The following is a 24793-nucleotide window of genomic DNA, read 5'->3' as shown; positions in this document are numbered from 1 at the left end:
AACACCTATATAGGCTACTTATATAGTACACACAATTTCTTCGGAATAAATATAAAAACCCTGTCGAGTAGAGTTCTATCAAGCGAATTCCTTCAGTTCCACCTTTTACAACACTGTTTAAGCTTTACGTCAACAACTGATCATTACTTTACGACATTTTTTTACTTTTTAAGTGGTTACGCTTTTCAATCTTTCTCTAAACACACACACACACACACACACACACACACGCACACACACACACATACGATTATTTGTATATTAACTAGGCTAATGTCCTATGTTTTCCTTTGGAGATGGAGCGGAGGCTGCAGTCTCAGGACGATTGCTGGTGAGGGGAGGGGTCAGGGTGACTTTGGGGAGGGGAGTGTAAGGGGGTGTGAGAGAGGGTTTAAAAGCCAGAGTTTGTCCGGTTTGAGAAACATTCTGACCTGAACACATCACAAGCAACTGGACCATTCCATTAAGACTACATCTAAGATCACATTGATCTAGATATCTGTTATACTTGTTTGCTTTTTGTCAACTGAAATTTTAGACAACAGAGACTATTTAACGTTTTAATACGTTATAATTTTTACATTAGTTGGAGGAATGAACGATATGGATAACATGACTTTCGACTACAGCCAAGATGACTACGAGGAGTCTGCAAATAACTCAATGTGCGACTTTGATGAGTGGGAACCATCATATTCTTTGATTCCCGTGCTCTACATGCTTATCTTCATCCTGGGCCTCACTGGCAATGGCGTGGTCATCTTCACCGTATGGCGGGCCCAGTCCAAGCGGAGAGCTGCCGACGTCTACATTGGAAACCTGGCTCTCGCTGACCTGACCTTTGTGGTTACACTACCCCTGTGGGCCGTCTACACCGCCCTGGGCTACCACTGGCCCTTCGGCGTGGCCCTCTGCAAGATCAGCAGCTATGTGGTGCTGCTCAACATGTATGCTAGCGTCTTCTGCCTCACCTGTCTGAGCCTGGACCGCTACATGGCCATCGTTCACTCCCTAACCAGCACACAGCTGCGTACCAGAGGACACATGCAGGCATCGCTGGCTGCAATCTGGTTTCTCTCAGGTGTGTTGGCGTCACCCACTCTGCTGTTCCGTACTACCGTGTACGACATTGAAACCAACCGCACTTCCTGTGCCATGGACTTCAGCCTGGTGGTGAGAAAACCAGGCCAGGAGGTGTTCTGGATTGCCGGCCTCAGCCTCTCCTCCACGGCTCTGGGCTTCCTGATCCCCCTTCTGGCCATGATGGTGTGCTACGGATTCATCGGATGCACCGTGACACGTCATTTCAACAGCCTGCGCAAGGAGGACCAGCGCAAGCGTCGCCTGCTGAAGATCATTACCACGTTGGTGGTGGTGTTTGCCGCCTGCTGGATGCCGTTCCATGTTGTGAAGACCATGGACGCCCTCTCGTATCTGAATCTGGCACCTGACTCCTGCACCTTCCTGAATCTTCTACTGTTGGCCCATCCCTATGCCACTTGCTTGGCCTATGTCAACAGCTGCCTTAACCCACTCCTCTATGCCTTTTTTGACCTTCGCTTCCGTTCCCAGTGCCTCTGCCTCCTCAACCTGAAGAAAGCTCTGCACGCCAGTCCAGCCAGCTCCCTTTCTTCACAGAAAACTGAAGCCCAATCGCTGGCTACCAAGGTGTGAGGAGATGTGTGGAAGGGTGACACAGAATCGGGGGTAAACAAGTCGGCAACTACCCTCAAACTGTCAAATCCTTCCCTTGTTGGGGACAAACAGACTTTCCTTTTGTATCTGACTGTGGGAACTTGAGGAATCAGCTTCCTTTGTCCTGCAACTACACTTTGGTACTCTATGAATTAAGAGTAACAAAAATAGAACATTCTGGTTCTGAGGAACTGATGCAGTCACTTTGTCCTGGTGTCTTTAAGACCAGATGCAGACTCTCAGAGATGGAGCTCTTGAAAACACATCCAGAGAGCAGTTCCCCTTCCGACAGCTGCACTCCAGACGTGTGGAGTTGAATGTATGGGTTTTTTGCTGCACTCCGCCTCTGCACCTCATATTGCTGCCTTTGGAGATTGAGGTTCATAGACTTTGCTGTTAGTTGGAGCTGCAGGGGAGGGCGGTGGGTGGTCCACGGAAGGGTTTTGAGAGCAATTTGTGAACTCATTACTTTTGACACTGCATAAGTGTATGTAACCATGCTTGTTTTTTTATTTTTCAATTGGTTGTTTATTTTTGTCCTTTAAGCACTTGTTAATAAGGGACAGAGATAAGAACTCTGTTGGCCAGTCGGTCTTATCTTAACCGTTACAGTAAGGGAGGGAGGGAGGGATGGGTGCTTAACTTGAGAAGTGTTACAGCTTGATTAAAGACTTTTTTGGAGGGGGGTAAACTCAGACAGACAGATGGCAACTGACAAATGTTGTCGGGGAAGAAGGAGACCCAATTAATAGGTGGCAGTTTCGACAGATGAGATACTGATGCTTGTGTTTGTGTGTGTGAGTGTAAGCTAATGAAATCTGTGTAGATGAACTCTAAAAAAATATTTTTATTTTGGCACATAACCTTTTTGTGAAACACTGCTGTATGATGCTTTTCTGCAGTACTCTATAAATAAAATGTGTATTAAGAATTTCTCTTGTTTGTGCCTCTTTTTGTATCAATTTGAAATTCTTGGATTCATTTGGAATGTTTGTTGAATTCCATCATGTGTACGGTTATCCTGTTAAGTCTGGGGTGAAGGCGGTTGCTTTGCTTCTTATTGTCCTCTGACAGATCAAAATCAAAGCAAGTGACTGAAAGGAAATGCATGTTTATGGCTGATATCCGTTTTTGTTTCTTGTTTTGTACTTGGCTGTGTTTATTGCTTACACAGACTCAACAGTAAGGATCAATTTAGTACACTAAAAATAAAAACAATTACACTAGTACAGGGCTTCCCTACAGCCTAAAATATTTACTTGAAGTATGCTCGATGCAAACCTTTCATTAAATTAAAATAAATAAATAAATAAATAAATAAATAATATACATATATATATATATATATATATATATATATATATATATATATATATATATATATATATATATATATCGTTTTTGAAATTGATGACTTGGACCGAATAATAAAGAAAAGCAGCCAATAAGTGCCCAGTATATAGATGGGAACTCCTTCAATACTGTTTAAAAAATATCCCAGGGTGATACCTCAAGAAGTTGGTTGAGAAAATGTCAAGAGTACATGTCTGCAAATTCTAGGCAAAGGGTGACTACTCTGAAGATGCTAAAATATAACACAGTTTTGAATTATTTTGGATTTTGTTTAGTCACAACATAATTCCCATAGTTCCATTTATGTTATTCCATAGTTTTAATGACTTTACTATTATTCTAAAATGTGAAAAAAAAATTATAATAAAGAATAAGTGTTTCAAAACTTTTGACCGGTAGTGTATATATATTTTCAAATAATTAAAACAAGCTATTTAATTTGTATTATGTTCAAGTAAAGTATTCTTTTTGATAGTTTTGATTTTATACATTTATTATTTTAAAATTTATATTATTATTTAAATGTAAATAAAATTTATTTATTTTTAAATTGACCTACATTTATTAAACATTTATTAAATAAAAATTAATAACTGACACAGATATTTAAATAAAAAAACTTTTTGTATTTAAGGGCTGTGATTTTATTTACCATAAATAATTTTTAACAGTTTTTTCTCCTTCAAAAGTTATATTTGTTTTTGCATTGATTTTGAGCCTCATTTAGTAGCAATATTGGGCTATATTATAAATATCAGATTCATGATTCATTGAAAATTTACAGTATCTTTTTTCCGTTGGTATACAGTACATATATATAATGCCTATATTGTAGATACAATTGCTTACTATTTTTTGGCATTTTGCCAGAAAAAGGTATCAGCATTTTTTTTTTTTTTTATATGGTCTGCTTATGGAAGGTCGCCAGCCCGTAAACAGGGGCTCTAGTAAGCTCTAATAAGCTTTGAGCCGGACATAATCATTGTCGGAGGGACTGTGCTAATCTGTAGTAATTAGTGCCACTGATGTCTCAGTTTGGTTTAATATTTTTCCTTCATAAAACAAGGATGTGGTTATTATAAATGACTGAAACAGCATTGGAAACTATGTGTACAATGGTTATATCTACATAGAAACAGCAAAATAAAATTTTAATTGGATTTAACCGATTAAACGTTTGTTAACAACAAGATCAAAAATGTATTTGCTTGTGTATAAACTTCTTGTTTCTAGTCTAATATACTTTAGTCAGTCATTAATGTGTAAGTGCTAGAACATATACCTATATTTCTAACCAAACACATTTTTATGACGTAATTTGTAAATATGTGCACTTTTTAAATTAAGCATTATGTAAATAACAAATTTGTAAACATACTTTTCCATTTGTGTAGCATTCAACATTTCTGAATAAATGTTAATGTAGTTAAACACTAACAAGCAGCAAACAAAGTGAATTCTATCTAATCTGAAGATTACTGCATAATAGATGTGGGACAGACTGAATCGATATGGTACAGAGATTACATGCTGGGCAAAACATGCATCTGTTGAGCGGGTATATAAAACAGAGACAAAGAGAATGGAACATTTAGATAGGAGAGAAAAGTGACAGAATAGATGGTGTTTCTATTATATAAATGGCCTGTAGAGATAGCACAAGTGTGTGTGTGTGTGTGTGTGTGTGTGTGTGTGTGTGTGTGTGCACTTGCTAGCATGTGTGTGGGCTAGTGGCCATCTTTGTGTTTATTTTGGTTTGTTTATTTGTTTTCTGCAAGTCCCTAAAGTGTGAGAAATTTGCAAAGGATAATGTACTATACAGGAAATAGAGTATGTTTTTAGATGCACAGTAAATCATATACCACTGCATATTTTGTTTTACATACATTTTGTGAATGTTATTCTATGATTAATGCTTGTGCCACATAATTCCTTGGCAGATGCATGATCAGAGATATACAAGAACCACCTGATGCACTTAGAAATAGTGTATACCAGTCAAAGAGAAAACAAGATATTAATGTCATTTTTGTCATTTTTGCCAGACAATGTACAGGGCAATTCCAGCATTATGGATGTGACATTTGTAGTGAAAATGTGAAATGTAACTTCATATATAAAGTACTCATTACCAGTATATCAAACAATTTATATGTATAATCATAGACCCCTGTGGATAGAGTCCAGGCATCAGAAAAGTTTCAGTCTAGACATGTGGGCAGGGGGGCACCAATAATCCCCTCAGCAGTGCTGACTGTCCATTGTAGTTTCTTTCTGTCTAATTTGGTGGCTGAACCAAACCAGACAGTTATAGATGTACACAAGATGATGGCTGAATAGAACTGAGTCAGCAGCTCCAGTGGCAGGTTTAACTTCCTCAGCTGGCAAAGGAAGTACAACCTCTGCTGAGCCTTCTTCACAGTGGAGTCAATGTGGGTGTCCCAGTTCAGGTCCTGAGAGATGGTAGAGCCCAGGAACCTCAATGACTCCACTGCTGCCACAGTGCTGTTCAGGATGGTGGGTGGGAGGTTCTCCTGAAGTCCACTATCATCTCCACTGTTTTGAGCATGTTCAGCTCAAGGTTTTTGTGACTGCACCAGACAGACAGCTGTTCAAACTCCCATCTGTATGCAGACTCATCACCGTTGCAGATGATGCCAATGACCGTGGTGTCGTCTGCAAACTTCAGGAGCTTGACAGAGGGGTCCATTGCAGTGCAGTCATTTGTGTACAGGGAGAAGAGCAGTGGAGAGAGAACACATCCCTGAGGAGCACCAGTGCTAATAGTGAGCGTCCCGAATGTGAGTTTCCCCAGTCTAGCTGCTGCCTATCTGTGAGCTCGTCCAGGTCTGTGGCTGTAGCTTCAAAAACACTCCAATCAGTGCATTCAAAGCAGGCTTGTAGTTTCAGCTCTGCTTCAGTAGTCCATCTCTTTACAGTCCTACTACAGGCTTAACTGATTTTAGTTTCTGCTTGTAGATCGGGAGAAGATGAACTAGACTGTGATCAGAGAGTCCTAAAGCTGCATGTGGGACAGAGTGATATGCATATTTTGCAGTGGTGTAGCACTGGTCCAGTATATTTCTTTCTCTGGTGGGGCATGTAATGTGCTGTCTGTATTTTGGAAGTTCCCAGGTGAGGTTAGCTTTATTAAAATCTCCCAGAGTAATGATAAGAGAGTCCGGTTGTTGTTGCTCGTGTCTGTGATGTGAACAGCCAGCTGTTGCAGTGCTGCGTTCACATGCTTGTGGCGGGATGTACACACTCACTAGAATAAACGAGGAAAACTCCCGCGGTGAGTAGAAAGTCTTACAGCTGATGAAGAGCGCTTCTAAATTAGGACAGCACAACTTCTTCAATGCTATTACATCTTTCTTTAACTTTCATTGATGTAAAAGCATGTCCCACCGTCTCTTGTTTTCCCGATGATCCACTCTGAACAGCCGGAAGCCCAGCAGATGTAGCACGCTGTCCGGGATGTGAAACACTGAGCAGCGGAGTTAGAAAAGTCCTTATATGTTTGAGTGAGCAAAAGCAGTTCATCCGTTTCATTGGTGAGGGAGCAGACATTCGCCAGATGAATACTCAGAAGCGGAGTCCTAAAGCCGCATTGACGAAGCTTCACAAGCGTGACTTATATAGGAGCACTACAGCTCAAGGAGTGCTAGTCACTAGGCCATGAAACAGAATGCGATCTTCAACTGATCATTAATGGAAGAACAACAATATAACATGGTCATGCAATGCACCTCAACACTGAAATTTTTATTTTTATTTTGTGGTGAAGTAAATATACCAGATAAGTTTAAGTATGTTTAACATGAAATAAGTTAGTTTAAGCTTGAACTTGGAAAATATTAAGAAAATGCTACATTAGTGCTCAATTCAAACATGTAAAAATGAATGCTCTAGGTGATTAGTAAATATTATTTATGATTGTTTGTTATCTTTACAATGTGTTATCATGTATCAGTCCTAAAGTAGAAAACCTTGTCACATTTATTTGCTAATTTGAGTAAATCTTACAGGTAAATAAAATAAGTACATTTTACTTTACTTTTCAAAGCTGGTGTTCCCAGCATGAATAATTAATGAGCATACTTTCACTTTTGCAAGTTAAATTACACAGTTTTTATTGTTGATTTTGTTGTTATGTTTGGTAACTTCTTGTTTTGTGAAGTCAAAATTTCACTTTCAGGATCAAAAAAATAATCTGTTGATTGAATCATTGTGTTTTGTACACCAAGTGTTGAGGTCTGCATGCGCAGCTTTGAATCTCTTTCTGATGCCAGTAATGCAAGGTGTTGTCTTATAGACTACATAGCATGCATTAAGTTTCCCTGTGGAAGGCGTGTATGTAATGTGGTACAAGACTAAGTATGTTAGAAATATTTAAAATGTTTCAAATTAAAGACACCAAGAATTGTTTGTAGCCTTTACTTGAAAATATGGTCTGTTAAATTTACTAGTAGTTTATTGTTTTTGTTTTGTTTTGTTTTTTGTTTTTTTCAGTGCATGTTTTCTGATTTTCTGGTTCAGTTGCTAACAGCTGCAGTATGTGGGCACAGATCAGATGTTCGGCTCAGTCTTGCAAACAGGTGTCAAATTATCCCTTAAGCTATTCAAGGAAAATTATTTCTACATACATTTTTAAAGATGTTGTAAAGATTTAGAACAGTAATTTAATCTCCCTGAAAATTTTGAATTTCATGGTGTGAATTTGCATGTGGTGAATGAGTTGCTTCCTGTGCTTTAGAGTCAAACATTATACAGTGATAAAACGAAACCTGAGAGGGACATTGTGTAGTCTTGCAAGCAAAGAGAACATGAAGTGAAACATCAAAAATAATAATGTTAAACCTGTTTCCTCTTCATCGTTGCTTGACTTTTGCTAGAATTAAGCAATATCAATTGAAATATATAACTTTATTGAAAGAAGAAAACAAAAATTCTGGTTGAGTAAGTAAAGAAATTAATTGTAATTTTGAAACATATGTATAAAATCATGAGCACTCACTTGAGATGAGGACTCTAGTCGTATCAGTAACCATATCAGTAAGTTTTATTCTACATGGAGAGGGTCCGCACATGGGGGATGCCATGTTAGAATCACATGACCAGCTGAATACTACTCACATAATATCAGTAACTGCCCTGTTATTGGACACTTTTACTTATAGATTAAATTAATTACAGCTGACTGTGTATAGTGGATTTCTACAATGGCATCAGTAACTGAAAACTATTGGGTTTGAATGATGCTGCATCCACGCCACTTGATATCAGTGTAAGTCCAAGGCGACATGCATTACAAATTACTGAGTGCACCTAAGCAGTGTTCCTTCCCTGATAGTCATATTACAGCAATCAAAGGCAGCAGACTGACTGATTGCCCACTCCTCTCTCCTCTGTGACTCTAGTGACAGATGAATCACTGCTGATGTGTATTTGTCTGTCCTCATCAAGGCCTCAGACTCTAACCATGCACTCTTTTACTCAATTACAGAAGCTTTCATCTCCTTCCTTTGACACTTTTGTCAGCAAACACTGATATAAGGTGTCTAATCGTAATATCAGGTTACCAGGTCACAAAAACTCAGTTGATGAATACCTTCTTTCTTTGTGAGGGATGCCTATTATGACAGGTATAGTTTTTTTTTTTTTTTCCATTCTAAATGTCGCTAGATAATAATTATTCATGTAGCAGATGCCATACAATTAAGCAAAAATAATGCCTCTTTTAGAACAGCATGACCAATACATTTAAGGCAATGTTGTTTTTTTTTGTGAGTGTATCATTCTTATGGTTTTATCACATATCATACAGAAATGGGTGTGGGCAACACCATCAACTGATCTCTTGAGTAAACTAATATTTCATTACCACAGCTGTCATGGTCCTGTCTCTCTGTCAGTCTGGATTTTGGTCTGACAGGGCCATGGCATAATCCGCCCATGTCTGTCTTTGTGTGAGTGCACGGCTTCTGTTATATTCCCTGCCACGCGCTCTTCTGTCTGTTGTGTTACCTGTCTGGAGTATGGTTTCTGGGTCCTGACTTCCTGTCTAGTTCTGTTCCGGTCTGTGTCGGGACCCGGACATTCATACTTCTTGTCTGTCTGTTATTGACGTGGGTGCATCGCGCTTGTGTTATCTTGGCTGCATGCACTCGCGTCAATATTCAATGTCGGTTTTGTGTCTGTCTCTTGCGTCTGCGGAAGCATGTTGCGCTCGCTTTGGGTCACGAACTTTCTTCATGTTTGTGCTGAGGTTCGGTCACTTTGGTAAGGTGTATGGTGCGTGCGTGGCCGAACTCTCACACAGGTGTCTTCTCTCATCGTGTTTGTTGATTGGCATGTGTGTATATCGCCTCTTTGTCTGGGCAATGTGCACTTGTGAGAGCATGCGGCTTTGTTATTGTTTCTGTAGCACCACGTGCTTCTCGGTCTTATGTCACACCCCGCCTCCTTGTTTGATCATTATTGTTTCATTAGTAACACCTGCCCTGTATTAACCTGTATTTCTTTCCCTATTTCAGTCTCCTCGTGTTTGCTGTCCAGTGCCAGTTTGTCTTGTTATCTTGTCGATCCTGTATGTATTCTCTTGTGCTCCTGTCTTCCTGATCACCTTCCTGGTTCCAGTATGGTCTGGTTGGTCCTGTTCCCCGTTGACCTCTGCCCGTTCCCTGGATTACTTCTGTCCCCTTCAGGGTTGTTTATGTTTTCCCCCTCATGGAATTTTTTTTTACTCTGCGTTTGGGTCCTTACCTCTCCCCAAAACCATGACATTACGAACTGGCCAGCATGGACCCAGCAGTGAGACTTTTTTTTCAAAGACTGGTTCTCCTGCACGTCAACGAGTAGAGCACATCAAGAGGCTACACGGGGTACAGCAGGAGGACAAGTCAATATGGGGGTATGCTCTAGAGTTCCTATCATTTTCGTTGGGTCTGGGACTCCATCAGATCTGTCTCATTAATTTTTTCTGGGTAGGTCTGAGGGAACCTATTACATCTTGGGTCTCAGATTGGGGTGAGGATGGAGATTTTCTTGAGACAGTCAGGCTGGCTATGAAATGGGAGGAATTTATTTCAGCCTGCACCTCGTAGGACTTCCTTTCCTTATCCCAACCCGAGGTCGAGGGCACCCCCCACATGGAGTTGGATGCCTCGCCTGAGCCCGCTGCTACGGACCACCAGGAGGCGGAGGCTGCGTCAGCAGCAGTGCCGCTCACTGCCCGGAAGAGGAGCCAGCGCCCACGTCTGCCACAGTCAACGAGCCTGTTCCTGAAGCCTCGTCCATCCCAAAGCCAATGCTTGAAGCCTCGGCCGTCCTAGTGTCAGCGTCCTTGGTCATGATGGCCGATCCCACAGCAGTGCTCCCTGCCGTCTGGAAGAGGAGGAGGAGAAAGGCTCCTGCTTCTCAGTCACTGCCAGCACTCCCAGCCATGGAGGCCACTCCTCAGTTGCTGCCAGCGCTCCCAGCCCTGGAGACCGTTCCCCAGTCGCTGCCTGAGCCCACAGCCAAAAAGGCCTTTACCCATCAATGCCAGTGTCCATGACCACGGAGGTCATTCCCCTTTCAATGCTTGAGTTCACAGCTACGAAGGCTGTTTCCCCATCACAGCCAGTGCCCACGACCACGGAGGTCGTTCCCCCATCACTGCCTGTACTCTCAGCTACGAAGGCCAGACCCTGTCCCAGTCCTGTGGCTGCCTCCCAGGCCTCCTGACCCTGTCCCAGCCCTGTGGCCACCTCCCAGGCCTCCTGACCCTGTCCCTGTCCTGTGGCCACCTCCCAGGCCTCCTGACCCTGTTCCTGCCCTGTGCCTGCCTCCCAGGCTTCCAGACCCTGTTCCTGCCCTGTGGCCACCTCCCAGGCCTCCAGACCCTGTCCCAGCCCTGTGGCTGCCTCCCAGGCCTCCTGACCCTGTTCCTGCCCTGTGGACACCTCCCAGGCCTCCTGACCCTGTTCCTGCCCTGTGCCTGCCTCCCAGGCTTCCAGACCCTGTTCCTGCCCTGTGGCCACCTCCCAGGCCTCCAGACCCTGTCCCAGCCGTGTGGCTGCCTCCCAGGCCTCCCGACCCTGTTCCTGCCCTGTGCCTGCCTCCCAGGCTTCCAGACCCTGTCCCAGCCCTGTGGCTGCCTCCCAGGCCTCCTGACCCTGTCCCAGCCCTGTGGCCACCTCCCAGGCCTCCTGACCCTGTTCCTGCCCTGTGCCTGCCTCCCAGGCCTCCAGATCCTGTTCCTGCCCTGTGTCCACCCCCCAGGCCACCGGACCCCGCCCCTTTCCTCAAGTTCCCTCCCTCGTTTCCCTCCCCTCCCTTACTTTTGTCCCCTTCTGGGTTGTTTATGTTTTCCCCCTTGTGGGATTTTGTTTATTTTTATTAAAATATTTTTTATTTTTTTTCACTCTGCAAATATAGAGAAAATGTCTGGGATCATTTATTAAGCATTAGATGTGATATTTTATATCTAATGCAATGAAGATCCTTTGGAACTTTTTACTGTCTGCAGCAAAATGTAACGGTCACTTTAAAGATGAATGTGGGTCCAAGCACTTAGGAAAGGGGGGCATGAACAATGTTGTGTGCCATGGATACAGTTTTTAGTAACTTTACAGGAATGTTTCCATTTTAAGGTTTTAAAAGTGTTCATTTACAAATGCATTATAAATCATCTATATGCAGTTTTAGTAACATCCATAAAAAAGGTTGAAAAAATAGTGAGCAATTTTACCTCATGTTATAAATGCTTAATAACACTTTGTCAACATTAATAACCTATAAACATTAACTTAATATAAAGTGGACACATATGAAGAGATTTAGCTCCATTCTTTTGACATCAACATGACAAGATAAGTGACAACATATGTGAGTTAAGACATTATAGTAATTACAGTTTTATACAATCGCTTACACACTAAAAGTGGTACTTGAGGCACACTCAGTGAAACCATTAACTCATGTACCTAATCTTCAGACCAAGTCGGCAAAACTACAAGCACATTATCTGCTTTACACTCAGTTTGCAATTGTAAAACACACTTTTTGCAAAACACTAAACACAGTTCTCTACTTTAGACACATCATTCAAAACTAACAGCTATTGTGTTTCATTTGCAAAACACTGCCATTCAAAATGCCACACTCATTTATCGATTACCTACACCCAGTGCTCACGTGTGAAAACACTTATAGCTAATTTTAACTTAGAAATCAGAGCTTGAGATGAAAATACAATGTTTTGAGAAATCAATTATTTTGTATTGTTGTACACTGGAAGCTCCTGTCACCAAGACAAATTCCTTGAATGTGTAAGCATACTTGGCAATAAAGATGATTCTGATTCTGATTCTGATTCTGATATGCATACATACTGTATATATTTGTGCACATACCTGTACATGTACATGTGAGTGCTATGACAAACTGCCATGCACTCCACTACACAGTAAACACGCAAAAGATCTAATAATAGCTAATCATTTGATGGTTTGTGTGTAGAGTTTTGATGCAAAAACACCATTTTGAGAAGAATTAATAAAGTTCTGAATGAAATGTTTGCTTTTGCAAGAGATGTGAGATGTTTTGCATGCTGTGTGTGTAGAGTTTATAGAAAAGGAGCCATAGCTTCAGAAATCGTGCGTAAGCAATTGTCAAAAACTGTAACTGAAACACAAACAGACTGTAGCAAAATGACATTATTTATTCACCATAATAATCTATTTTTGCTTCATTGTGACATAAATGAATGAATTAGGGCATTTTAAGTTTTTGATAAATTTAAGTATGAAGAAGTGTATTAATTAAGCTTTTAAAACATGTAATTTAAATGCTCACTGTTTGGCAAGCATTGCATGCATGTTGCCCTTTTTATTTATGTTGTTGTAACTGCATATCAATGATATATAATGCATTTGTAAATGACTTACAGTATTATTCATTAATGAACCCGTTTTATAATTCCTTAAAGGGATAGTTCACCCAAACATGAAAATTCTCTTATCCTTTACTCACCCTCATGCCATCCCAGATGTGTATGACTTTATTTCTTCTGCTGAACACAAACAAAGATTTTTTCAGAAGAATATTTCAGCTCTATAGGTCCATACAATGCAAGTGAATGGTTTGAAGGTGAACTTTGAAGCTCTAAAAGCACATAAAGGCAGCATAAAATTAATTCATATGACTCCAGTGGCTAAATCCATATATTCAGAAGCGATATGATAACTGTGGGTGAGAAACAGATAAATATTTATGTCATTTTTTACCATAAATCTCCCTTTTCACTTTTACATTCTTCTTCTTTTGCTTTTGGCGATTCACATTCTTGGTGCATATCACCACCTACTGATAGGGAGGAGAAAAAAGGACTTAAATGTTGATCTGTTTCTCACCCCACTTATCATTTTGCTTCTGAATATATGGATTTAACCACTGGAGTTATGTGGATTACATTTATGATGCCTTTATGTGTGGTGGCAAAATTCAATATTCCAGTTGCACATTTTTAAGGATTGTATCGCCCCCTACCTGAAATTTGATGCAAGTAACTACATTATGTTTGTCCACTTATATTATCATATCTGCCAAACAACTTAAAAAATCTTTTTTTTTCTTTTTTTTTACGTTTTGCCAGGATTTTCTTAATGATAAATGATGCACTTTTGCATCCATCCACACTGTTTTTCAATTGTTTTTCTAGGAAAACATGCACTAGAAAGACGTGTTTGACCATTGCACCACGGCGTGCTGTTTTTGCAGTGTCTTGCACAGCAGTTTTTAGATGGCATATCAAGTTATAAACAACTTTAACTGTTAAAAACTCGTCTCAAGACACCTTGTTCTGTTCTTCTCATTAAACTGAATCAAGTTTTTTCTAGCACAAGAACAGATTCGGTCTAAACGGCCCGTTATAGCGCCAAGTGTCTCTTTACTTGATTAGTTGTGGATGGCTTATGACCGTTCCATCAAGTTTGGTGTCTCTGCAATTTACGCTTTTGACGGCCAGACACTTTTAGGGCAGAAAAGAAGAGAAAAGAATCGAAGAAGAAGAATTCAATCCAAATACAATGGCATCTTCCAGCATTTTTAGTGCTTGGACCCCTAATAATTTATAAATCAGGACAGTAAAACTTATATTACACAATGCTATAAAGATGGACAATGTAATAATGCTCTTGATAAATGAAACCCCTTGAAAAACTCCAGCCTTACAGAAAAAGGGAAAGACCCAATCAAGACACAATCCACTATAAATCAAAGCAACAAAGCAGGTCAGGCAAAAATAGCTATTAAGGAAATGTGTGTGGCTTTGCTGGAACAGAACAATGGGAGGAGAGGGTGGTTCAAGGAACTGCCTCGATCTGGAGCCCAAAGAAGTCTACACAGCGGGAAGGTAGAGGGAAACGAGCGGTGACCCCCAAAGGAGCTTGTGGAAGACTTGTGGTTTCCTGATCTATACCACCCGCACTCCCTCCATCTCACTATTTTGCAGAGTGTGATGGGGGGCTTTGCTGCACAAGATAGGGGTCGCAAGGCCAGAGAAGGTTCGGGGTACAATGAGGGAGAGGTTCCTGTCCAGGGAAATCCTGTCTTTCAATAGCATTGCTTCAGTGCATCCATACGGTTCAAGACCTTCATGGGGTCTCCGGGCCCTTAGGGATAACTCTGCAGAAGATCTGATAAAGCAGGCCACACTTCCTTGACGCTTTGTGATCGACCTCAAGGCCATGAAGAAAGCGCACCATGAAGCAGAGGAGTTTCTAAGTCTCCGGAAGCAGGCCAATGTTCATCAACACCTTGAGCATAAGCAGAGCCTTCAAACACCTGATGATCTAATCAAAGGTTCTTCCTCAGAATATGGTGCATATAGAGGCACGCTGGCAGTATGCATGATGCGATCCGACCGGATCTATGGGTGTGAGACCAGGAGGGCTCATCCTCCCTAGTGCACAAAGCATCCCTTCATAAGCAGCTCTATTCTCTCCATTGTGAGCGCTGGTTTTAGAGCAGTCTCAAGCTCTCCCTCTCTCAGGCCTGTCACTGGAACTAAATAAGTTCCCTGTCACCAGCTGAACTCACAGCCGGTTCAGCTGCAGGCATTCAGACTTAACTGAGCTTATCACAGAGGCTCACAGAGAGAGGCTGATCTTAAATGGTATGCATTAAATTGAATGAGGCTGAGCTAAATTATGTTGCCTTAATGGGAAATCATTACCTGAATGTCAAAATTAAACTGCCACCTTGTCTAAAAACAATGACACATTGAAATAAAGAGGCATTGTTCTGATTGTGGGTCATTATGTTGTGGGCATGAACCATTATAGGGGAGGCAAGGGCTAGTTGTCACAAAGGGAAGTTGTCACAGGGGCTTTATCTCATAGGATTTTGAATCATAAATCGAATTACATAAACATGACTTCTTTCTAGTAGTGGTGTTGTATGTTAGATTGAAATACCTAGTTCAAAACCTATTTAAATTAGAAAGAATTTTGTCAGTTCTATCATCCAAACATAAATATAATTATATTTTATATAGCTACACTACCGTTCAAAAGTTTGGGGTCACTTGCCTGAAACGTTTCTCATGATCTTAAAAATCTTTTGATCTGAAGAAGTATGCTTAAATGTTTGAAATTAGTTTTGTAGACAAAAATATAATTGTGCCAACATTTAATTTATTTAATTAAAAAAAATAAAATTTTATAAAAAAATAAAATAAAAAAGTTTTTGAAATTGATGACTTGGACCAAATAATAAAGAAAAGCAGCCAATAAGTGCCCAACAGAGATGGGAACTCCTTCCATACTGTTTAAAAAGCATCCCAGGGTGATACCTCAAGAAGTTGGTTGAGAAAATGTCAAGAGTACATGTCTGCAAATTCTAGACAAAGGGTGACTACTTTGAAGATGCTAAAATATAACACAGTTTTGATTTATTTTGGATTTTGTTTAGTCACAACATAATTCCCATAGTTCCATTTATGTTATTCCATAGTTTTAATGACTTTCACAGTTTTATTGGGCCAAGTTATGACATGTATTTTAAATGTTTGAATTTATAAAATACATAACTTTTACATTTTTGTTTTGTTTTTCCTAATTATTTTTCTGATTCCATTTTGCTTTCCAATTTTCCAGTTCCAATTTGTCACAAACTTACCCCATGCAGTCTGACATCATGCCCTGCTATTAATTCTTTTTAAAATAAATATTTTTTCCCTTGGCATTAACAGTGGAAATGTTCAATAGCTTATTTGTAGTCAAGATTTTAAGGGGATAGTTTATAAAAATTCTCTCATCATTTACTCACCCTCATGCTATCCCAGATGTGTTTGACTTTCTTTCTTCTGATGAACACAAATGAAGATTTTTAAAAGATATTTCTGCTCTGTAGGCCCATGCAATGTAAGTGAATGGTGGCCAGAACTTTGAAGCTCAAAAATGCACATACAGGCAACATAAAATGAATCCATAGAACTCCAGTTGATAAATCTGTATCTTCCAAAGTGATATGATTGGTGTTGGTAAGAAACAGATCAATATTTAAGTTCTTTTTTACTTCAAATTCTCCTCCCTGCCCATTTGGTGGCGATATGCACAAAGAATGCGAATCACCAAAAACAAAAGAAGAACAATGTGAAAGTGGAAGTGAAATTTGAGATTGATAGTAAAAAATGACTTAAATATTGACCTGTTTCTCACCCACAGTTATCATATCACTTCTGAAGATATAGATTTAACCACTGGAGTTGAATGGATTACTTTTATGCTCCCTTTATGTGATTTTTGGAGATTCAAATTTTTAGTACCCATTCACTTGCATTGTATGGACCTACAGAGCTGAAATATTTGTCTAAAAATCTTTGTTTGTGTTCTGCAGAAGAAACAAAGTCATACACATTTGGGATGGCATAACGGTGAGTAAATGATGAGAGAATTAGGGGCAGTGGTAGTTCAGCGGTTAAGGCTCTGGGTTATTGATCAGAAGGTCAGGAGTTCAAGCCCCAGCACTGCCAAGATGCCACTGTTGGGCCCTTGAGCAAGGCCCTTGACCCTATCTGCTCCAGGGGTGCCGTATCATGGCTGACCCTGCACTCTGACCCCAGCCTAGCTGGGATATGTGAAAAAGAAGGATTTCACTGTATATGTGCAAATGTGCGATGAATAAAGAAAATTATAATTATAGAATTTGCATTCTTGTGTGAACTATCCCTTTAAGGAATGTGGCTGTACAGAAACTGACTTTTAAAAATTAAACCTACCCTCAGAAATATTCAGTGGAGTAAAACGTGTGAAATTCACTTTCCCCTATTCAGTTTTGAACACTGAAACATTATGCCTAATTCCTTAAATTCACCTCCAGTCCAGTGTAATGTAATGACAGTTCTTTAGCCATCGATTTGTTGTTGATGATGAAATCAAACCACCCAGACACAGAATGAACTCAGGAAGACCTGCTATAAAACCCTCTATAAAATACCCTTTTGCTACTTTTCAACATTCGGGTGCTGTTGGTGTAAAGCATCTCTTGTCTGCAAAAACAAGTAAATGCCACACACACACACACACACACACACACACACACACACACACACACACACACACGACACACACACACTACTCCAGACAGGAGTTCATCTGTAAGAACCAGCTGCAACACGCTTTCATACATTACATAAGTGCAGAAGTGACAACAACTGCATAATGAAAATGTCACTTTTTCTCAAACTACTTCAATTGAGCACTTCGATACTTAAGAAAGTAAATTGGATTAGTTTATCAGGCTACTACTGAAAAATGTTACACTGGCACACTAATACGTGTCTTATATTATATATATATATATATATATATATATATATATATATATATATATATATATATATATATATATATATACATCCATTTAAAGGGAAATCAATTTATCGGTCTAAATTATGTAAGTAATATCCCTCCCATTAATGTGACATAAATTTGAGTTTACAACATATCGTCAGTCCTCCGTCCCTGACATTAGATGGCAATAAACTTAGTAGATGATGGAAGACTGAGATACATTTATGGGAAACAGTGACATCTGCTGGTGCATCTGCAAACCTGCGTGTCAAACTATCTTTACTAAATTTGAAGCAGAGTTGTAGTCAAGACCAGAACCCTTCTAACAAGCTTAGCCTAAAATAGCATAACGCTGCGGTCCCATAGACATTCTATGGGCGGTACACTGGCGAGGAGACTACAGGCCTTTTTTAATGGATGTCTATGGAGGAGATGCTTCATTATGCTGAATAAACTGCTTTTGTGAGGAAACAGCTAATCACTTAATGGATTGACCGCCTGTTCGCTAATATTCAACATGTTTTACACTACAAAATCCTTTTGGAATGAACTATGTGTGGAATTTACTGCGATAAAATAGCTGTTTTATAAGAGATCACACGGAAAATCTTGCGACAGGTAGGTGTCAGTTTACGGCTCTCCCCATAAATTTGTATGGTATCCGCAAAAGGTGACTTACTGTCGTAATACGCTAGTTGACCGTTACGCTCTCTACTATGTAGAGACTCTCTATATAAGATCTCTGACCAGACTGCGTAAAGACCCAGACTGAGACCAAAACTTGACCAAGGCTGTCGATTTTAATGAACTGAAACAGTAAATGCAGAATTTATTGCAGATTCCTAACAATCTAGTTTCACCTTATTTTCAGCGCGTCCTATTCCATACATCAACACCCACATTGTAATTAGTTGGAAATTTGAAAAAGTGGGTAAAGGAATTAACCTATTTGAAATAAACTGTCTATAATCTTAAAACATGATTAGATGTTAAAAATAAATAAATAAAATAAAAAAAAGTAAAATTAGCAGTTTAGGAGCACTGAGAAATATCTCTTAACCAGATGTGGGTAGTAACCAGTGTTGGGTGTAATGCATTACTAAGTAATTAATTACTGTAATTAAATTACTTTTTCATAAAAAAGTAAAGGATTACTCTTATTTTTTCAGTAATTTCATTACAGTTACTTCTGATGTAATTGTGTTAAATACTGTATAGAATATAGAACAAGTCTAATGTTAAAATTTATGTTTTCTTATTTAATGCAGCCCCCTTAAATTCTTTGGCCAGTTCATGAATAATTAATGTGATTTTATATTATTTATTTGAAAGAATAAAAAAAAACAACAAAAAGAAAAACTGTTTCATGTCTATCTGTCACAGGGTTGGGAGAGTTACTTTTGAAATACAGAATACATGCTGTAAAATGTAATTTGTAACATATTCCGTTAGATTACTCAAGGTCAGTAATGTATTCTGTTAGATTACTCAAGGTCAGTAATGTAATCTAAATACTTTGGATTACTTCTTCAGCACTGGTAGATTTTTTCACTTGTTTTGACTATAAAAACTCTGCTAGTACAGTAAGACAAAATACACATGTTAAAAATACATTCTCTGAAAAACCAAAATATCATATGCAGTGTTGTTTCTAAAACAAGAGAAATAAAACTGATCTTGTTTTAAGGATTTTTAGATATTTTTACAGAAAACAATACAAAAATTATTGTGAAGAATATGATTTTTGCCCTATTATCAAAGGTCTTACTGGAAAAAAGAAAATATGATCCAGCGTGAATTTTCTTAATAAAAAATACGATCATGCCTGGTAACGTGCATGTAAAATGGCTAGAAATTGCATTTTATCTTAGCGTAAAGCTGGCAATTTACACAAGGTTTATTTCTATTTCTTCTGCTCCAAACTTACTTCAAACTTCTCTGTCTGCTCGTATGAATGTAGCACATCATAAGAAAGTGTTTCACCGCTGTTCAAATGCACTTTGGATCGCATCATTTATATGCATAAATGTTTTCCATCTGAAAGGACTAAATATTAAATGAAACAAATGACAATAAAATGCAAAGTAATCTCTTCAGTAATCAAAATACTTTTTGAATGTAACTGTATTCTAATTATTAATTATTTAAATTGTAATTGTAGTGGAATACAGTTACTTATATTTTGTATTTTAAATACGTAATCCCGTTACATGTATTTCATTACTCCCCAACCCTGTCTGTCACGAGTGCACTGGGATCTCCCTCACCGTCAGTCACCCGCTCTCACTGCCTGAGTGTTAATCAGGCACACCTGCAGTTCATTATCATCTCCTTTGGACCTGCACTTAAACCCCACACTCACACTCAGTCAGTGCCTGGCATTGTTGTAGGTACCTTGGACTTCTTCGTCGTGCTGCTGCAGTGGATTATTGCTTACCTGATTATTGCTTACCTGATTATTGCTTACCTGATTATTGCTTACCTGATTATTGCTTACCTGATTATTGCTTACCTGATTATTGCTTACCTGATTATTGCTTACCTGATTGTCAATTATCTGTTTTGGATATACAAGATAAGTGACTGAAAATATGGCATACCTGCTCACCTGTATTAACCTCACCTGTTTGTCAACGATCTGCTCCAGACGTGCAAGATAAGTGACTTTGTGAAACCTGAGTTTACTGCGTATCTTCTCACCTGTTTGAAACTTGCCTGTTATACAACAAACCTCTCTGAATGTGCTAAAAACGTGACCGAGAACTCTGAACGTACTTTGTCTTGATGTATACAAACTTACTCCCCACTTTATGAAAGTGACTCTCCTTTGACCCTGTCTGAAGTTTTACCTGTTTGGGCACGTGTTGGTTTGGAATTAACCATTTGTGGATCTGTGCCTTCTGCCTTTAGTTCACTGTATGACCGAAGACTGTTCAGAGACTTGGTATCTTACCTGAATACTGGCCTCACATTGATTTTGCTTTTCCTGTGTTCAGTGCAATAAACTCCCGCATCTGGGTTAATCTCCGCTCCCGTGTTGGTGTCATTACACTAGCCTTATGTCTTCATCTGGTCGAGGTTGACAATGGTTAGTAGAAAGTAATAAGTAATGCAATTCTATACTTCTCAGACAGTAAGTAGTACAGTAATCTAATTGCACTGTAGAAGATCTAATTTTAGAGTGACGTACCCACCACTGAAAGTGCACTACATTAACTTTTTTGGAAGAATTTTACCTTTAAATAAAAGGTGGGAACTTCACTCTTAAGAAACACTAATGTAAAAGTGTGCTTCGTTACAATGGGTGACGCTCCTGTCGTTACATTTAATGGTTTTAATTTGGTAAGTGTAAGTTTTATAATTGGGGGGGGTTGAAAGGGACTTTTGACAACAGAACTTCACAGCTGCGCTCGGTCACTGGAGTCCAGTCCATTGCTGCAGCAAGCACGCCAAATAAACACTTTCTTCGCTCCACACCATGAAGAGTAGTTTTGTCATGCAGTGCCTTCAGTTTACACCAAGACAAGCGGATCTTTCAAGATTAAAATTGCAGCGCGGTAAGTTTTGGTGACTTCTGATACCTTGTCTATGTTCAGGGTGACTATGTAACTATATGGGCTCTTATGACCTCTTAAATGTGTGATTTTATAATTATTTTTAAAATATCAGTTCCTAAATCCATGTAAATCTCTGCGTGAAGTGTAAAATGTCTTGTGCTTTGTGGATCGTGTGCTCTTTCTTCTGGAGCACGAGCTGACAATATGTCTGTGCCTGCGCAGCATTTCTGTTTATTTTCTCGAACTCTGCTTTAAATAAGCCTAATACGATTTCAAACCGAGATAAGGTGTAATTTACCCTTTATTGTACAGAACTAATGATCAATTCTTTAGACTCCGATCTAAGAATCCATACAAGATTTTAAAATAGTGACAGTTGGCGTCAAAGCATGATCTTGCTGCTTTTTATTCAGCATTACATATAATTGGGCCTGTGGGACATTGTTCACGTTTTTCACCTTAATGATTACTAGAAACTGGTTTCCAAACTTCTCTTCTAATTGACAGATTCATCCAAATCTGACAAGTGTCCTTAACGTGATAGTTCAACCATAAATTAATGTGGAACAACCTGTCATAATTTCCCGCCCTCATGTTGCTCCAAACCTGTGTGAATTTGTGTATTTTGTGGAACCCAAAAAAGATATTAGACTTTATGTTAGAGGCTGACAGTCTCAGTCACCATTCCCTTTTAAAATATGGAGGAAATGAACATGCAGTGACAGTGAATGGTGACTATAAGGCCAATGTTCTGTCTGACATCTCTTTAATTGTATTGCGTTGAAGAAAGTCATCTGGTTTGAAATAACACAAGAGTGTATGGTGACTATTTCCAATAATAATAATAATAGTGTATATACACTGTAATACATGTTAAATATGTATTATGTAATGGAATATTGGGGCTTAATCATCCATTTGTTTTATGTGGAAGTAACTAGTTACTCGCTACTTGAGTATTCTATTAATTGGATACTTTCTTACTCTTACTTGAGTAGCTTTTTACATTACTACTTTTACTTGAGTAATACTTTTTTTTTTTTAAGTAATTGTACTTTTACTTGAGTAAAGGTTTTGGGTTCTTTACCCACCTCTGCTGTAAATATGAGTGACAACTACACACCAAATATTGATTTTGTTTTTGTTTACTACACTTTGTAGGAAGTTAATTGATAAGTCAAACTTATTCATGGGATTATTTTTGAAAGTGTGTGTTTGTCAGTTCAAGCTGTCATGTGGGTATTTCCAGACATTTGTTTAAATGTAGTGAGAATAAAAAACAAGGAATTATTTAATTGTAAGCATTTTTAAAATCTCATTTATTCAGAAACATATTGAATCGTGCAAAAAATGATGTGCATATTGCTAAAGGAGAATCAAACACTTGAAAGAAGATTGATTGATATAAAACTAAAAATAATCACATATATTGAATACAGTAGCAGCACACAGTCCATTAGAGATCATCAGGGCTTCTGCTCAGTGATTTCAGGATTGCTGATCAGTCTTGTGTATTTCAGTGCTGTTGTTTTCTGTCTTTACAGCTTCAGCGCAGTCAATGGGTACCATCCTCTCAGGTGCTTCAGATATCTGATTCACTGGTGCCCGTATGTAGAGCTTTCCATCAGTCATGGAGCAGGTGACTGTCTCGGGGTTCACTCCTTCAGGCAAATCAAACACCCGTCTGAACTCTTGCACTGTGTGAGAGTAGGAGCCTTTCCCATCCTCCTGCTGCTTTTCTGTCTTTCCACTGACCTGCAGCTTCCTGCCCACCTGTTTGACTGACAGTTCTTCTGGGGAAAATTCTTTAGTATCCAGCGTCAAAGCAAAGCCACTTTCTCCCTCTTTCTCCATCGTGCAGGTGACTGGGTAGATCTCCTCCGAGTGTGGCGTCTGCTGGATCTCCTTAAAGATCTTGTGCTGAAGTTTCTCCAGCTGCTCCAGGCTGCTCCTCACCTCCTGCAGTATGTCTGTGTGTCTGTAAAGAGGTGAGATCTGTGGCCACAGACTGTGCACTGGACAGTCAATTGGCATGATTGGGCTGAAGGAAGGCTGGAATCCATGCAGGCTCAACATTTTCACTGCAGGCTTTTGTGGTGTTGTTTTGCTGCTCAATCGCTCTGTCTCTCTTGTGGCGTCGTAAGCCTGTTAGATTTGACTCGAGAACTGTGAGACGCTCAGCTTTATACTGAGTGTTCAGCAGCACCAGCAACTTCATGAACTTTCCAGGTTGTTCCACATTCCTCCACTGGGCCGCAGCAAAGAGAGAGTGGATGACGTCACTCCAGTCACTTTCTCTTTCTGAGAGATGAGGCATCAACAATCATCTACCCCACAAATATGTTGCTTTATAAGTTTACAGATGTTAGAAAAGTTAGAAAAGAGGGAGTTTTTGTTAAACCATAGAAGAATCATTGTCATTTATGATGGTCAAATTTTGTAGAAATTCTGGAAAGACTGTACATCTTTTTATTTGTCTAAGATCATTTAATTGTTATTTGTTAAAAACGTGATTTGTTATTTACAAAGTACTATAAACAACATTTGCAACGTAATTTTCATGGGCAACTTCTATATTCACAAATGTTGAATGTATAAATCTCTTCTATCTCAAGACTTTTTGTAGTGAGCTTGTCTCTTCAATACAATCTCCGAAATGAACCAATAATGTTGAAATTATGCCTATTGTTTACAATTATACAATGCCAAAAACAGATTGATAGTAAAAAAAAAAAAAAAAAATTGATGTCTTTGGAGATACTTATTGCTGTCTGTTATTGATTTTTTTTTTTCTTTGCTTATGTTCAGTAAAAAGATGAAGTATCAACATTGACTAAACTGACTTACCAGCCATAGCTATATTTATTTATTTACTTTATGAACAGTACTTGAATGTTGGAGGCTTTTCACATTGTATTGTTAAACTGTATTTTAAATACAAATTTATTTTAAAATGATTTTGAAGATTCTGTAAGATGAGGGATCAATATCACAAAACAAACTCCCTTATTAGGAATACTAAATATATATATTAATTTATTTGTTCATTTTCTCATTTGATTTTTTTTTTTTTAAGTATTTGCATTTTTATTTTTTTATTTTATGAAGGCTAATCTTCTTGAAAGTTATGGTGGGCCAAATATCTCAAAATGAAAGCATTAAATAAATCGTTAATTTAAAGAATTAGAAATTTAAAACTATTAAACATTTAATGAATCATTAAATCAATAAATGTATTCCATGAATTGTATTTACTAGCTTTGCATGCATTTTAAACCTACCATTAGCTTTCAGCTGATTTTCATTTGCACAAGTTTTGCACTTTTCATTTTGTAAATTTTACACAAA

General features: G+C 38.8%; 2 protein-coding genes across 2 annotated transcripts; one reads left to right on the top strand and one right to left on the bottom strand.

Annotated features, from left to right (window-relative positions):
• The first annotated feature begins 402 nt into the window (after nt 1-402).
• LOC127433471 (apelin receptor B) lies at nt 403-2626 on the top strand. The gene has a single exon (XM_051685415.1). It carries the CDS (start codon nt 595-597, stop codon nt 1672-1674), a length of 1080 nt encoding a protein of 359 aa, XP_051541375.1. The 5' UTR covers nt 403-594; the 3' UTR covers nt 1675-2626.
• Nucleotides 2627-22889: 20263 nt separating this feature from the next.
• On the bottom strand, nt 22890-24101 carry LOC127433489 (heat shock protein 30-like). Its single transcript, XM_051685445.1, has one exon. The coding sequence runs from the start codon at nt 23519-23521 to the stop codon at nt 22934-22936; it is 588 nt and encodes a 195-aa protein (XP_051541405.1). The 5' UTR covers nt 23522-24101; the 3' UTR covers nt 22890-22933.
• Nucleotides 24102-24793: the final 692 nt, after the last annotated feature.

Source organism: Myxocyprinus asiaticus, chromosome 43, assembly GCF_019703515.2.
Source record: "Myxocyprinus asiaticus isolate MX2 ecotype Aquarium Trade chromosome 43, UBuf_Myxa_2, whole genome shotgun sequence".
Taxonomy (NCBI): domain Eukaryota; kingdom Metazoa; phylum Chordata; class Actinopteri; order Cypriniformes; family Catostomidae; genus Myxocyprinus; species Myxocyprinus asiaticus.
The sequence above is the reverse complement of the archived record's forward strand: the minus strand, read 5'-3'. Positions and strand labels throughout refer to the sequence as shown.

What these genes read in the sequence shown, in the direction of transcription:
- LOC127433471 (XM_051685415.1), top strand. Translation starts at nt 595, where the DNA reads ATGAACGATATGGATAACATGACTTTCGACTACAGCCAAGATGACTAC.
- LOC127433489 (XM_051685445.1), bottom strand. Translation starts at nt 23,521, where the DNA reads ATGTTGAGCCTGCATGGATTCCAGCCTTCCTTCAGCCCAATCATGCCA.